A 15416-nucleotide genomic window follows, 5' to 3' on the forward strand; every position below is an offset into this window, starting at 1 on the left:
CCCTCTTGCCCTATTTGGTTTTGTCTTGTATTAAATACATTAAATTGTATTAAATATTACAGCCTATATAACAATAATCATAATCATAATCATCATAATCTTTATAGACAGTTGCAAAGTGCTTTACAAAGCAGTACAAACAAAAACAGATAAAATTGACAAATATAGCAAAAACAAGGGAAGAAACAAAAGTAGTTTACTTTTTTTTAAACTAGTTTACTTTTTTCATTTGTTTTGTTTGTTGTCAAAGACAATTAATAAAGGTTATTTCATAAAAGCAAGTCTGTGAAAGTGAGTTTTAAGAGGTGATTTAAAAGATTATACAGATTTAGCAGCCTGAGCTCCTCAGACTGGTTGATACAAAGTCCAGGAGTCCTGATGGAAAACAGCCAGCACCTCTTGTTTTTAACCTAGACTTTGGAACAGCCAATAGGAACCTCTTGTTTTTAACCTAGACTTTGGAACAGCCAATAGGAACCTCTTGTTATTAACCAATAGGAACGTGTCCAAGGACCTCAGGGTGTGATGGCTCATATGGGGTTAAAAGGTCTGTGATTGCTTGATGCCAGACCCATCACTGCCTTAAAAGTGATCAGTAAAATCTGAAAATCAATTCTGAAGCTAACAGATAACCAGTGGAAATCCTATGTTCTATGTATATCTATGTTCACTGCTGTAAGAATAATTTCTCTGTCATCTGCTTTTCAGGCCTGAAATTGAAGTTCGTCCATGTGACCGGCTGAGCAGAAAAGCATAGCTGACAACCACAGACACAACTAAGCATCATCCCTTCAACCGATACCTTGGCTAAGGAAACCTTTATGAGAGTTAGCATAATGGGCACCAAGATAGGCTGCATATGTTAAGGGTGACCTTATGAAGATTTACTAAGATATAATCATGTTACATTTAGGGTTACAGTGATTTAGGATTTTGAAGGCCAATATAGATATTTGACCATTTTTATTCCAAAAATAGTATTCAGTGTTTCCCCCAGAATTGTATTCTTGTCAGGGTGGAAAAGCCTCTGAAGCAGCATTTAGACCATGAGATACTAAAACTCTCCATTGAAACACAGGATGCTACTACTACTACTGCTACTATTGATATTAATACTCATACCAATGATAATAATAGTACTAATCTAACATTATTTCTTGTATGGAATCCAATCAAAATGTGTCACTATCATTTAAGATTAAGGGTTTCACATAGATAACCAGTGTAGTATTGATAAATTGTACAATGTAATCATATCAGAGGTGACTAGACAGTATGTAAATGGGAAAAGTGCCCTGCCACATAGGATGAGTAGACTAAGTACTAGGCTATTAAAGTAGTCAAGGTTTTTTTTTTTGTAAGGACGTTTCATTCACGTTACATTAAGTCACAATTCAAGATGTCATATATTAAAGGGTTCAACTCACAGAACTTTAATGGATAGAATGGTCATTCCCATTCAAATTAACGTTCCAGGATGGTCAGAGCGGCGGCCATTTTTATGTGAACCGTTGGAGTAGCTTCTGTATAAACCGACTCACAGTAAGTCACTGAGGTGAGACGTTTTGCAGCAAGGACCAAAGCAGTGGAAAACTGGCATTGCAGCTGAATGAAGTTGTCAATCTTTCCACCACTAGGTGGAGCTCCAGTTGCTGCTGTCTTTTTAAGTAGCCTAGGTCAAAAGTTTTGACATCTCTGCACAGTTAGTGGAAGCGGTTATAGTTGAGTTAATTACCATAGCAAACAATGGAAGGACTGTTCTATCCATTCAAGTTCTATGTTTGAACTATATTGTCTAACTCAGTTGAGATCTACCCTCATGGAGGTAACATTGGGTAAAATGAATTTGTATAAACAATTACAAATGTACTATACAGTGTTTTATTTCTGTGTACCTATAACTTGGGGAACATTATCTGTCAGACTGTACACTCTATATACATGCACTCTTATTTCTAACAAATTATAGCCTGTGATATCAATTTTGCACTTTGCTGATATGTTTGTGTACAGCTTTTCTTTCTGACATATGTTTTCTGATATTATCACTTACCTGTTCTGATATTTCTTTTGTTTAGTTTCTTTTCTCGTTTGATGTCATATTTTGCTTGTGTTTTCTTGCTTTGTAATATGTATTATTTTCTTTCAGACTTCTAAATATTAAAGATTTTACAGAGTATAGTGATTACCATTGTTATTTCAAAATCTCAATATTGCATGTGTCTTTATTCTTCTATTTTTCTTGCTTTGTCATGTTCTCCAGAAGTCAGTATATGCAGTAGGTAGGCTGCAGTCCTTTGATAGATGTTTAATAATTTAATGTAGCCCTCCTATCTATCCTATATCTATTAAACGGAGTGAGTGTGCAAAGAGGGAATTCATTCAGTTTATTTGTGTCACTTAGTGCAAATATGTATTGATCTAACAAAATTATTTATATATTTATTACATTTAATTGACATTTATTCCACTTAACTTCTAGGTAGAGTAGAAGTGGGCTACTGTTACTTTGCTGAAATATTACTGCAGTAAAAGTATAATTACTGGTGTACAAATCTACTTAAGTAAAAGTAAAAAGTAGCTCATTTAAAATGTATTCAGACTAGAAGTTATTGAGTTTCTCCATTGTTGTTTGTTTTGCTCTTAGCTATCAACAACCAGTTAAACACAACACAACAATACTGTAACTGGACGCATGTTAACTCAGCTACTATCATGGGCAAATTCACTTCCTCTACAAGCTTGAACACATGTGATAAAGGTGCAGGTAAAGGTTTCTAATGCAATGTCTATGGAGAGCCACAATATTTGTACTCTGTAATGGATGTGATTTAAAATGTAACAAAGTACAATCCTTAAAAACATACTCAAGTAAAACTTAAAGTACTGACTTTAAGAACTACTCAAAACAGTACACAGTACACAAAAAGGTTATGCAATTACAGTAATGAGAGGAAATGTAATTTGTTACTTCCACCATTGAATTTAATTTAATATTGCTTATACAAAACATACATCCTCATCTACAAACTTCATCAACACAGTTCATATGTAAAAGTTTTGTTTAATTTTGAGATTATTACATGACATTACAGAGGCCTCTGGGTTGGCAAATTAAACACAGAATAGTAGAAATACAGTATGTCAGCTACAATTGTTACATTCCCTAGCCAAACCCCAAAACAAGAAATGTTTCTCCAAGGGGGAACGAACAAGAAGTTACAAAAAAAAAAAAAACCAATAAAAAGGTTTATAAGGAAATCTTAAAAGCTGACCCAAAATGGATGGGCAGAGAAACATAGAGGCTAAACTACAAGGCAGTTTTAACAGAAACCAAACAGAAAACTCAAATGCAGGGAGGCCCTTATCTAGGCTCCTGACCAGCAACCCTCCAGAATGGAACACTGGGCCAAGAGTCCACCCTTCTCCTTAAATTTAATGTCGTCTGGTTTTTGGCAGCTGCATCAAGGGAGGGTAAATGTTAAACAACCTCCCATCAGCAAGACCAGGCAGTGCAACAGGCTTCATCCCATACTGCGAAGGTGGTGGTTGACCGGTGCGGCTTCGTGGGTCAGGAGAAGGTTTCTTCACATGTTGTTTGGGCCTGACAAGAAGAATACTGTAACTCATTTGGCAATACTTGAAATATATATTAATATACCAATGATGGAGTAGTAAATCAAAAGGTGGGTAAACATGACTTTTAATCATCAGAAGGCAAACAAGTGCCCATATGCAAAAAAAAATCTATATTTACAGAAAAAGCATTATGTTTTTTTCCTTAAAAGACCCTGTCCTCAAATACATGACATCAGTTTGATACTACTTCATTTGATATACACTACGAATTTGTCATGTCCAATTAAAAAAGGTAGACTGAGTTTATTTGGGCTTACCCTCCACTACATCCGTATAAATGTAAGGGTTTTCATATTTAATATAAGGCATTATGAATGTGGTTGTTAGCACACACAGTAACTCATAATGACCTTGCTTGGTCACCAGAGGAAATTACAAACACAATGGGATGTAGTTAATTTGATAGTTAATTTGCTTTATGAAAAGACATAACAATATACACCTGATTATTACACAGCTTTGTAGAACACTCAGTTCTGATTGGCCATTTCTGATTGGCAAATGAATGCATCAACCTTGCTTGGTCACCAGAGGAAATTACAAACACGATGGGATAGTTAATGTAGTTAATTTGATAGTTACTTTGCTTTATGAAAAGACATAACAATATACACCTGATTATTACACAGCTTTGTAGAACACTCAGTTCTGATTGGCCAATTCTGATTGCATCAACCCAAGGTTTCACATCTAATCATACTCCACAGTCAGTCAAGTGTCAAATCTTCTCATCAATTTCACTGGCGCCACCTTGTGCCAAAAAGACGTTACTGCTTGTTCACTGCAGAGAGTTCTGCTGGACTAGTTTTTGGACAGAAGCTTGTAAATTACTTTAGCTTGTAATGAAATAATTTTAAATCAGTATTTCATGTCAAATGATTGTCTGTGCTACATAGCCATGATTCACCCTGTCAGACTTAACTCACTGTACATTATCCCTTACTTAATGGCTCAAGTACTACTATAACATGATAAATGAAAATTACTTTTTCACGTTGTTAGCTAATTTTCCATGTCATAATACCCTAGATGTGAAAGTAAAACAGTGATGTAGAGCTGACAGACTACCTTGGCTTGTTGAAGAGGACTGGAGGTATTGGCATGGATGTGGTTTTCCTCATGGGTGGTGGTGGATCAGCAACTTTGGAGTCTGAAGCAAGGGGCCATGTTATACTGAAAAAAGGTGTTTTAAGTTACTATTACAATGTATGAGCACAATACGATTAATGTAATAATCGGTGACATCATATAAATATATGCTCCTTTCTATCTGATTGCTATAACACAATAGTGATTCAACCTAGAGCCAGTTCAGGAAAAATCCTCTGGTGCACAGGAAGTGATGCGTTTTACATTTCTGGTTTGTTTGGAATCAGCAGAAGAAGTACTGATTGGCAGAGGGCATGGCTATTACCATATACATTCTGTATTACCAATAAGATTGAAGAAGTACACATCAAAATTTTACACAATATATATCCAACAAATCAATATTTCTCCAAATTTTTAGATATTGAAAACAAGTGTCATTTTTGCAATGATGAACCAGAATCCTTAACGCATTTATTTTACCACTGTATACATTCAATTACTTTTTGGACACAAATAGAAGATTATATTGTGTAAAACTAATCATAATATTAAAATTGAGTGTAAAAATGTCATTACACATTTTGAACAGGATAAACATAACATGGAATTCATTGTAAACTTATTGATTCTATATGGTAAATTTCACATCCATAAATGCAAAATAACAAAAGTTACCCCTAATTTCACTAGATTTTTATGTGAATTTAATGAATATATTAAGACTCTCAAACTCATAAACACTAAAAAAAGTAATGAAACTGTCAAACTGTACGGTGGACTCTTTAAAGAAGAATAATTATCCCAACTCTGTTTGGGTTTTTTTGTTTTTTTTTGGGGGGGGGGGTAAATAATTATTATTATTACTTTTATTTGTTTATTTATATTCATATTCTTGTTTCTTTGTATACTACTATGCTGAGCACATGTCAACCCTGTTTGTATATTTGAATGTTTTTTCAAAAAAGAAAAAACCTCAGTGAAAATCTAAAAATACACAGTGGATATATCTATATAGCTCAGCCTCACCTCACCTGTGCACCTATGCTCTTATACCCATACATATTCATTCTATTTATAGAGTATATGAAAAATACTAGCAGTAATATGGAATGTGAAAAAGGAATGTTTTATTTTTAATTGCTTCCCCACCATGAAATCCAGGTTTAGTATTTAGTTAAACTTACTTTTCATCAATTTCCCCCATTTAGTACAAGATTGATCCAACCCTAGGAAAAGAAAATGTTGTAGTTGAAGTGAAACAAAAATGTTGACTTCCTGATGGATGGAAAATAGCAAAACAAATATATGGATAAATAATAAAAACGTATCTATTTAACCTACCTGTGTACTTCCTGGTGAATGTCTTCTCATCAAAGGCTCCTGCGGAATGAAAAACAAGTGTCTTTAACTTTGCTCTTCTAGTAGGTGGGGTAAGAGATCATCTTACTACACAACAAAAAATGAGAAGTTAAGCTTTGCTTGTTTTTAGATTCATCAAGCATCTTGTCTTAAAATGTAATTCTTCTTCCATAAAACCAGACATATTGTCATAAAAACAGCTGAAATTTCTTGAATCCTGCAAATTGTATGATAACTGGACGGAAAAAGGCTCGATGAGGCAGAGTGGAAGATAAAAACCTCAGTGTGCTGACATCATGAACAAATGAAAGGAAAGGTTATCATGGGCAAACTGGTTTCTCCTCTCCGTCTCTTTCTCCTTTCTCTCTCTCACACACACACACACACACACACACATATGGCAACATCATGTTTCACATCTTGACTGTACGGAAGAGGATTAGGGGATTATTATTTGAGTTCTGAGTTTAAAGTCAAAATTTTGAGAATAAAGTCAGAATGTTGAGATTACAATCAGAATTCTAAGAGTAAAGTCAGAATTCTGAAAATGAAGTGAGAATTCTGAGATTAAAGGGAGGAACCAGGGAAAAATAAAAGCTGGGAACTAGAAACCAAACAGCAGACATCAATCAACAGTGAACATATGAACTGACTCATTATTCACTGTTCACTTCACTCCCAACTGTCCAAAAGAAAAACATATAATCAGTCAATGTAACCCAAATCTTAACAGTGTTCAGACAGATCATTGGTTCCTCCAATCTACTCACAAATAAATTTGCATAAGAGGCCATACTACCGCCCATAGCTGTCCCTTGTATTGGTAGATAATATTAAGACATAAATAGGAAATAATAGCTAGTAGTAATAATTTGTAGAGACTTTATAAGTTGAAAAATAATTAAAAAATATGGGGTTGCACACAATGGAAAGTTACTCTGTTAAGCACTTATTTTATGTCATGATGGACAGAACATTTTCGGCCCTCCGGCCTTCGTCAGTGTCTACTAGTAACTAATCATTTTCCTCTAGGGAGACTTAATTGTCACAGGTGTGTGGAAAGACACAGGTGATCTCATCATCATAACATGATCTTGTTACAACATAGAAACAACTTTCAAAATACCTTATATCATTTAAACATGCAGGATCTAATCCTAATATCAAGGATCATTGTGTGAAGGAATCGATTTTGAAATACTCAGCTCAAGACATGATGCAACATGTGATTCCTGATGTTGACGCATTTGTGGTAAACATGTAGAAAAAACAGAAATTGTATACAACATATCAAAAAATATTAAGAACACTAACAAAACGATGAAAAAACTGTGGGGTATCTGGAAACATGCAGCCTAAGTTTAAGCATTAACATGTTGATGCGGAAGCTCTATCACATATACCATTAGTTCATAAAAATCATTTATCTTTTTATCACTCATCACATGCAACACCACCAATGATATATAGAGATTTTGGACAGTTTTTTGTTATTAAAAGGCAAATGTTGAAAGATGAGATTTATGCCCCAACCCAAAGTGTCAGCTTGACTTAACTGAACAGTAAGTCTAGCAGTTAAAGGTTGCCCTTTGGAGGCTGCTCACATTTCCACAAATCATCACTGTCACCACATTTAGGCCAGCAGTTGTTGCAGCCTGAAACATGGAGACACTTGGTCTTGCTGGAGCTGATTGACTGTTAAGATCAGATGGAGAGAGGGCCAACAGGAGGAAGAGGGCCAAAGATGAAGACTTGGGTGGTGAGTGTGATATGTGCCCATTGAGTTGACCTGCAGAGGATTCACCAACCACCAACCTTTATACATGTTGCTGGTACACAGCCATGCACAAGACTGCAGAGCCACCATAGAGCTTGCAGGGACGGCCTCAAGATGAAGAGACATCATTGACTATCCATGCTACATGGACACAAGCTGGGAACTGATCTCACTGACTGGGTTGGCTGGGAAAGAGACAAAAAGAGCCAAAACATCCACCCAGGTCACCTCACTTATGATGCGTTCAGGTGCATCAGAAGCATCTATAAACCGACCAAAGCTCATCATGCAGCTGAAACACTGCACCTCCATCAGGTACAATGTGCTGCTGTCTACTGAATGTGTGCTGCACTACACTTTATCCTCCAGATGGATTATTTGCCGTATTGATCTCTTTGGCAGTCAATATCATTTGCATGGTCAATCCAAAATTGATTTGGATTGACTGATCAAAAATCCACCAGAGGGAAGCATTGGACTGTATAAGCTGCAAGAGGGAGCGTCATGATACACAGACACCCAATACAACTGATGTGATGAAATAATACCAGCTTCTCTGTAAAATACTTCTTTACTTACTGTAAATTATATTAACAGCTCTCTTACCTATAAATGTGTTTGATCTCTCACTCCAGATGGTTCACAATGAAATACAACTGAACAAGAAAAGAAATACAACTGTCCGCCTGTCAGTTTTATCATCATACAACTGTCCTACCTGTTTTAATGTCACTCTTTCTTCTCCATGCTGATAAAGGCAAACCCAAATCAAAAAAAAAAACATAGGCTACCGAAGATTATGCCTTATGATTATGCTTTATCAGTGAGTCGTGACATAGGCTACCAGTTGCTAGTAATGCTATATCAGTAGCACATGCTAACATGAGTGTTGTAAAGTGACTGTAAGTTAACAGCACTGTTTGCCGTCCAGTTAGTTGGTCTCAACTCTCCAGCTAACTGTGTTAACTTTCATTGAGTCACAGATAATGGTAACAGTGGGGTGAAGAATAGACCACAGAAACTAATAGTAGACCTAGCATACTTTTGCAGCCATGTAGCAAGCAGGGCGTGATAGACTGGCTGGTCCAATATGGGTTTATGAGGCCTCACTTCCTTACACACTAAAATGACTAATGCTATGTTGCAGTAGCACATGCGACCATGAGTGTTGTAACCTGGATGTAAGCTAAAGCACTGAAGTTTGTGAGCAAGAGGGGAATTAGCCAAACTTGAACTTGAATTTTCTGTCAAGTTGGTCTCAGCTAACCATATTTTTTTCATTGAGTCACAGATAATGTTATAGAAGGCTGTGTGGTGTGAAGAATACAGACCACAGAAATAATATGTATCTAGTAGACTTATGCTGCCATGTAGCCAGACCAGGAAGTTGGCAGTTTTCAACATTAGCCCTTCAATGTAAGAGTGGCTATGCTAAGTAGCTGTAGCATAGCTGTAGCTTTAAGTTGCTGTTGGTTGCTGAGTAGAACAGATTTCTGTGAGAATTGGTCTACCTGGGCTAATGTTTTTTTTTTACTGTTCAGTTAGCTCAAATAACCTCAATATGCCACTATCATTTCATTTGTACAGTAGATACTTAAAATCAAACAAAGCTCAAGTTGGTTTCTGAGCTTCTTCATGAGTTAAAGGGGGGGTATCCTATAACAAAATGATTTTTACTGAAAAAAACTTTATTTTATAGACACCAGGTAATTATATATAATTGTTGAAAAAGCAAATGATGCCCCTCCTTTAAGGGAAAATTCAAGGGGAAAGCTAACCCGTTTGTACATATTTTTCACTTATTCACTTTTTCACTTTCACTTACGGTAAAATGATGTTACATATCAATAAGACAGGTGGAGAGAATTTGGATTTGGTTCATGAGACTGGAGAGGAGAAAAAAACAGTTAAAAAAAACAAGGTTTACTGAGGGCTAAAGGATTTCTGATTTTATCTCTTTACCACTTGTTCAGCTGAGATGTCTTTCTCAACCAGTGTCTGTTTTCATTTTTGTGTGGACATTGCCTCTCTCCACCCATGTATTTGCAGTGTTTGCCTGATTGGTTTGTGCATTTTCAAGTAGTTTCTTCATAGATACTTCCCAGTTTTGAATCCACAAGCAGTTTGATCTGGGATTTCTCATCCACTGTCTTTATAGCTGAGCCTTCTTCACCTGTAGGAATCACATTTAAACCCACTGCGTCATGCTTGTGTTCTATCAAGGGACAAGAGAGGCTTACTTTAGACATTAAGACATTTATTTAATACATTTTCATGCACATGATGAGAAACTATTAGTGATTTGAACCCAGCACCAGTAGATGTGCTACAGTTGCAGTGCTTTTGAAGACAAAACTTCAAAATAATGACTTAATATCTCAAAATAATGAGAAACTTTCTCAAAATAATGAGTAAATATCTTTGAGATATTGAGTCATTATTTTGAGATACTAAGTCATTATTTTGAGAAAGCTTCTCATTATAATGACTTACAGAATCTTTTTTTTCTTCAAAGGTGAACAGTAGCCATTTTGGATGAATACACCAGACATTATCCTCTACTAGAAGACCCACTGGCTTCCTCACTGCATATTTCAAATGTAAGTCCCTCTGAGATGTAACACCTAATGCAGTACCAAGGGTCAAACCTGGATTTGGAAATATACAAGCTTTATCTCCCCAAAAATATCTTACAATGACTTGCAATGAATTATAAATAATGCAAAAGTACATTAAATTATTAAATATAAACTTTTATACAAATAGAACTAGTTTTGTAAAAGGGAAAAAGTGAGTGTCAAAATTGTGATAAGAATGCATCATCAATCAACATGAACACAACCCCAACCAGCATGTCATGTCCTGCCAAACTCCAATATCTTCCTGCACATTCCCTGCAATTACAGTACTGTATAACAGCAGCCGCATACTACACAAAGCTCTGAAGTTTGTACCTATAAGTACATTTTGTCTGACATTAAAGCAAATTCGATTACAACTTAAATAGTAAACAGCAGGAACCATTTGTAAGATGGACTCCAGTGTAATCCACAGCTGCTCTTTGCTTCATTTCCATAGAAAAGTGATCTGAAGCAGAGGCTCACACTCTTTTTATATTAAGAGTTTATTGTTCATTTTTACCATTATACAAAACAAACAATAGGCAAGGGAAATTCAAAAGACAACACTACATAAGAAAAAAAACAAAAACAAAAACAAAAACAAAAAAACAAAGCATCAAAAACAAAACTTGCGGACAATGTCCCAGTGGTCCTCCAGGCCCTTATCAAAGTCTTTTAACAGGCAGGATGCCCGTTCCATATTCAGCAAGTCCAGGTATTCCTCCAGCCACGAATCCCTAGAGAAGCAGGCTGGCTTACGTTCCTTCCAGTTTAAAAGAATTAGTCTTTTAGTAGACAAGCATCCCAATGTCCAGAGCCGGTCAACAGTAACACCAACACTATTGTCTGGTTTTAGACCCAGCAGGCATGCTATGGGACATACAGGGACATTAACATTAAAAAAACTCTGACATTAGGGATATTACTTCTAACCAGAGTGTTTTAATAACTGGACAGTCCCAAAGCAGGTGGAGTAATGAACCTTGATTGCCACAATTGTGCCAGCATAAATCTTGGTGTTTGTCATCCATCTTGGATAATCTAACAGGGGTAATATATGCTCTACTCAGAATCTTGTATTGTATAATCCTAAATCTCACACATTTAGAAGAACTCAGAGCCGACCTCCAAATTGTGTTCCACTGAGAGGCGGTCAAGGATATATTAAGGTCATGTTCCCAAGCCAGCTGGACAGAAGAATATGCATTAGGGGCAGCCCTAAACATTAAGCTGTAAATATTTGAGACCACACCTCTTGACAAGGTTGCTTTCTTAAAAAGCTGATCCCACTCCGAGCATGAGGCAGGCACAGCTCCCTCTTTGCATTTCCTATTTATAACAGACGATAGTTGTGCGTATGTTAAAAACGAAGAATCCGATTGATTTGAAACTGATTTTTAAGTTGTTGAAATGGTAAGATTTTATCACTAAAGATCTGTCCGACTGTTATAATGCCAAGCCTCTGCCAAGTTTTGTTTTGTTTTGTTGTCTTTTATTGTAGGAAGCATGTTAATGTTGTATTTTAAGATAAATCACGACTTCATGTGTATGATACATTACAAATAAACACTGATAACAGAGTATCTGCAGGTTTCAGAAAGCCAAATTTAAAACTTTTTTTATACGGAGAAAATGTGATAACATATTATATGTGTTAATAATATTGATGATAACTGCAGTGAGAAGAAGAACAGCTTCTAGTTTCATACAAAGGTCAGAAATCTCTTAATACTAACCTCCAATCTTCTCATGTTTTGCTGCATAGAGCAGCAGCACTATGCCAACAACAGCAAAACCAACTGCTAGACCGGCTGCTAGATGAGTCCGGGGAGCAGCAGCAGTGGGACCTGGGGCTGCAGAGGTTGGTGGTTCAGGATCAGGCTCTGTGAAACAGCAAACAACAGACTGTGAGATCAGGAGGGGGACTGGACTCTTTTGCTCTACTCCAATGGAGCAAATGAGTCCAGTCCAGAGGATTATATGAACAAACAACACAGACATATTAACATAGAAGAAAATGGAACTGCACAAAAAAAGTATGGGTTCAAGTATTAACAGGTTGTGCAAAATAGTGGCAGTAGTATCATATGCAGCGTGTCAGTTGACTTGCAGCTTTAAAGGTCATATTGTTCTTTGGGTGAACTGTTCCTTTGAGAATTCAAGTCTCCTACTACTCACCTGAGACCGTCAGATTAAAGCGGTGAGTTGATCCGGCTCCATTGATGATCTGTCCGAGGTAAAGTCCGCTGTCGTCGATGTTGAGGTTCTTGATGGTGAGAGATCCGCTCCCTGGGTCCAGCTGGAGTCTTCCTCTGAACCTCTCCATGTAGTCTAGCTTCAGCTTGCCCTCATTATAGTTGACTAGGACAGATTTGTCTGAGTCATCTGACCAGAGGATCTGAGAGTCACCTTGCAGGCCACTAACTCCAGTTTGGAGACTGATGGTCTCCCCAACTTTCCCCGACACATTCTGGATTTTAATCTGTCCCTTTGACTGCACAGCTGTAACTGCAAAAAAAAAAAAATTATCAGATGCATGAAATACACAGCATGAATGATGAAATGATATCAAATAGGTCTATATGCCTATAGAGATAAAGAGACAGAGCGAGACAGAGAGAGAGAACTTATTCATCCCACTGTAGTGAAAGTCACAGCTAGCATTATTATAATATTCATTATTAGACAGTATAAAGAGTGACAGGAAATATGGCATGTCTGTGACATGACATATGGCATTTGATGTAATCATTTGTCAGTAATTTCATGAAGGGTTCAAAAGAATGGAATTAGTATAAAAGCACGGTAAGACTTTATTTGGATCGTCCAATGTTGATACTCAACTATCAGATGACAAAATGTGGATGTTCAGCAAAGTGCTACTAGCTGATTCACTGCATATCACATCATATAATCACTTGATAGTAAGTTGAAAAACATTCAGAATGAAATGTCAGATGATTATTTCACATATGTTATTCCTGTGCCCCAGGACAGCTCAGACAATACTAATTAAATAATAAAATAAGTGATTACATTTATATAGCGCTTTTTTAGGTACTCAAAGCGCTTCACATATTGGGGGGGGGGGGGGGGGGGACTCAACTCATCCATCACCGATGTGTAGCACCCACCTGGGTGATACACGGCAGCCAGTTTGCGCCAGAACGCTCACCACACATCAGCTATCTCAGTGGAGAGTAGAGGACTGACAGAGCCAATTAGGTAACGAGGGATGACTAGGTAGCCATGATGGAAGGAAGGCGTTTTGCCAGGGCAGCAGGGTTACACCCCTACTCATGCGATGAGTGCCGATGGGATCTTTATTGACCACAGAGTCAGGACCTCGGTTTAACGTCTCATCCGAAGGACGGTGCTCACTCACAGGACAGAGTCCCTGTCTCTGCCCTGGGGCATTGAGGATATTATGCATGAGTCCAGAGGGAAGAGCACCTCCTACTGGTCCTCCAACACCACTTCCAGTGCTTTTTTTTTTGGTGCTTTTTATCCTTCAAGTTTCCTTTGAGTTTCTCCCTCAGTTCAACCCTTTCTCCTGAGGGACTGTACTCTAAGTCCTGCTTGTCATTTGTCCCATCAGCAACAACATAAATAACAACATAAATGTCTTTACAGAAGCTGTTTGACTGGTAAGTTATTGTGTTGCTATTTATTGTATCTGTGTGCAGCTGCTACCTGACAGATACTCTGTTGGTAATATTCCTTTCATCTACCCAGCTGGCTCCAATAGTGTTTTGGTAAGACCAAGACCAAACCCTCTCTACTACTACTACTACTACTCTCTGTAAACCACATGATAATGGTCTGCAGACTCTATCAGTTGCTTTTTGTAAATCACCGCAAAGATTTGTGTCTGTTTAAATATGGAACAAAAGTGGAGTTCACACACTGAAAATGTATTAGGTTATCAATGTATCACAGTAACAGCTAGACAGACGGTTGATAAATGTAGGCACTTTAGCAGAAGCGTTCAGTGTGCAGACTCTAGTTGTGTTCCATGTTTTGCAGGTTAATGTTGGGATGTGGCATGGCTGAGTTTTGAGCTCAGAGAGAAACACACACATGACTCATCAGTAATGTAATGGTGAGCGCTTGACACACACACACACACACACCATCCTCCTAACTCCATTTAAAACTGTACATCTAGTAGTGCATAGAATAATAATGTCACCTGAGTGGCTGGAGCTTCTCTGCTCATTTTGTTCACTGAACTGTTTGACACAAACTACCAGCCTCTCTTTGATCAGGCAATGGCATCTCAATAAAAAGACCAGTACTCACTCAAGATCTATATGATCACAATACAAAAGATCAGTAAGTACTCACTCATTACAACTGTGATCATCCCCATAGACAACATCATAGTGGAAAGAGTCCGGCTAGAGAAGAGCAGTGCAGCAGACAGCAGACATAAACCAAAGTGCTGCTGGAAGGCTGAGACACACAGCCAGCCGACACACCTCCCCTATGTGCTCTCTCTCTCTCTCTCACTCTCTCTCTCTCTCTCTCTCTCTCTCGTTCTCGATACATTATAACACACTTCAGGCCTACCTTGTACCCAACAGTGTGTGTTGTCCAGCGTTCACAAAAACACAGCCGAGTGTGTGTAGGCTTTCTCCCCTACCTTTTCACCTGACCCTATTTCCCCAAAATGACTGCATTCTAATCTGTCACCTTAACCTGTGCAGAGTCTTACCTGTTCCTTGGGCTGGTTAGAGTAAAAGGGAGAGCACATGGTTGCATCCCTGTATTTAAGGTGTGGTCTGTCTATTGTTTTATTTAGATAGTCAACCTATATAATGTTTGAAAATGTATTTTTCATTTACATGTTAAGAACATTTATGATGCCTCTTGTATAGCCTACCCTGTGTTTACCTGTGATAATAGTTGAGTCCACTCAAGGTAGG

The 15416-nt window shown here is 37.4% G+C and overlaps 1 protein-coding gene across 1 annotated transcript; it reads right to left on the reverse strand.

Moving 5' to 3' along the window:
- Positions 1-3050: 3050 nt before the first annotated feature.
- On the reverse strand, positions 3051-14843 carry LOC139658531 (CD48 antigen-like). Its single transcript, XM_071536658.1, has 7 exons — positions 14836-14843; positions 12667-12996; positions 12225-12371; positions 6073-6111; positions 5916-5957; positions 4708-4812; positions 3051-3604 (listed from the first exon to the last, which is right to left on the reverse strand). The coding sequence occupies exons 1-6, from the start codon at positions 14837-14839 to the stop codon at positions 4808-4810; spliced, it is 567 nt and encodes a 188-aa protein (XP_071392759.1). The 5' UTR covers positions 14840-14843; the 3' UTR covers positions 3051-3604; positions 4708-4807.
- Between the last annotated feature and the right edge of the window lie 573 nt (positions 14844-15416).

The sequence above is a fragment of the Centroberyx affinis genome, unplaced genomic scaffold (assembly GCF_046629955.1).
Source record: "Centroberyx affinis isolate AG114_WGS23_722 - 3 ecotype Tasmania unplaced genomic scaffold, CSIRO-AGI_Caff_v1 ptg002923l_1, whole genome shotgun sequence".
Taxonomy (NCBI): Eukaryota; Metazoa; Chordata; class Actinopteri; order Beryciformes; family Berycidae; genus Centroberyx; species Centroberyx affinis.

What these genes read in the sequence shown, in the direction of transcription:
- LOC139658531 (XM_071536658.1), bottom strand. An exon ending in AAAACATGAGAAGATTGGAG is followed by an intron (nt 6,112 to 12,224) that starts GTTAGTATTAAG and finishes TTCATTCCGCAG; the next exon opens with GAGCCTTTGATGAGAAGACA. An exon ending in ATTCACCAGGAAGTACACAG is followed by an intron (nt 5,958 to 6,072) that starts GTAGGTTAAATA and finishes TTCTTTTCCTAG; the next exon opens with GGTTGGATCAATCTTGTACT.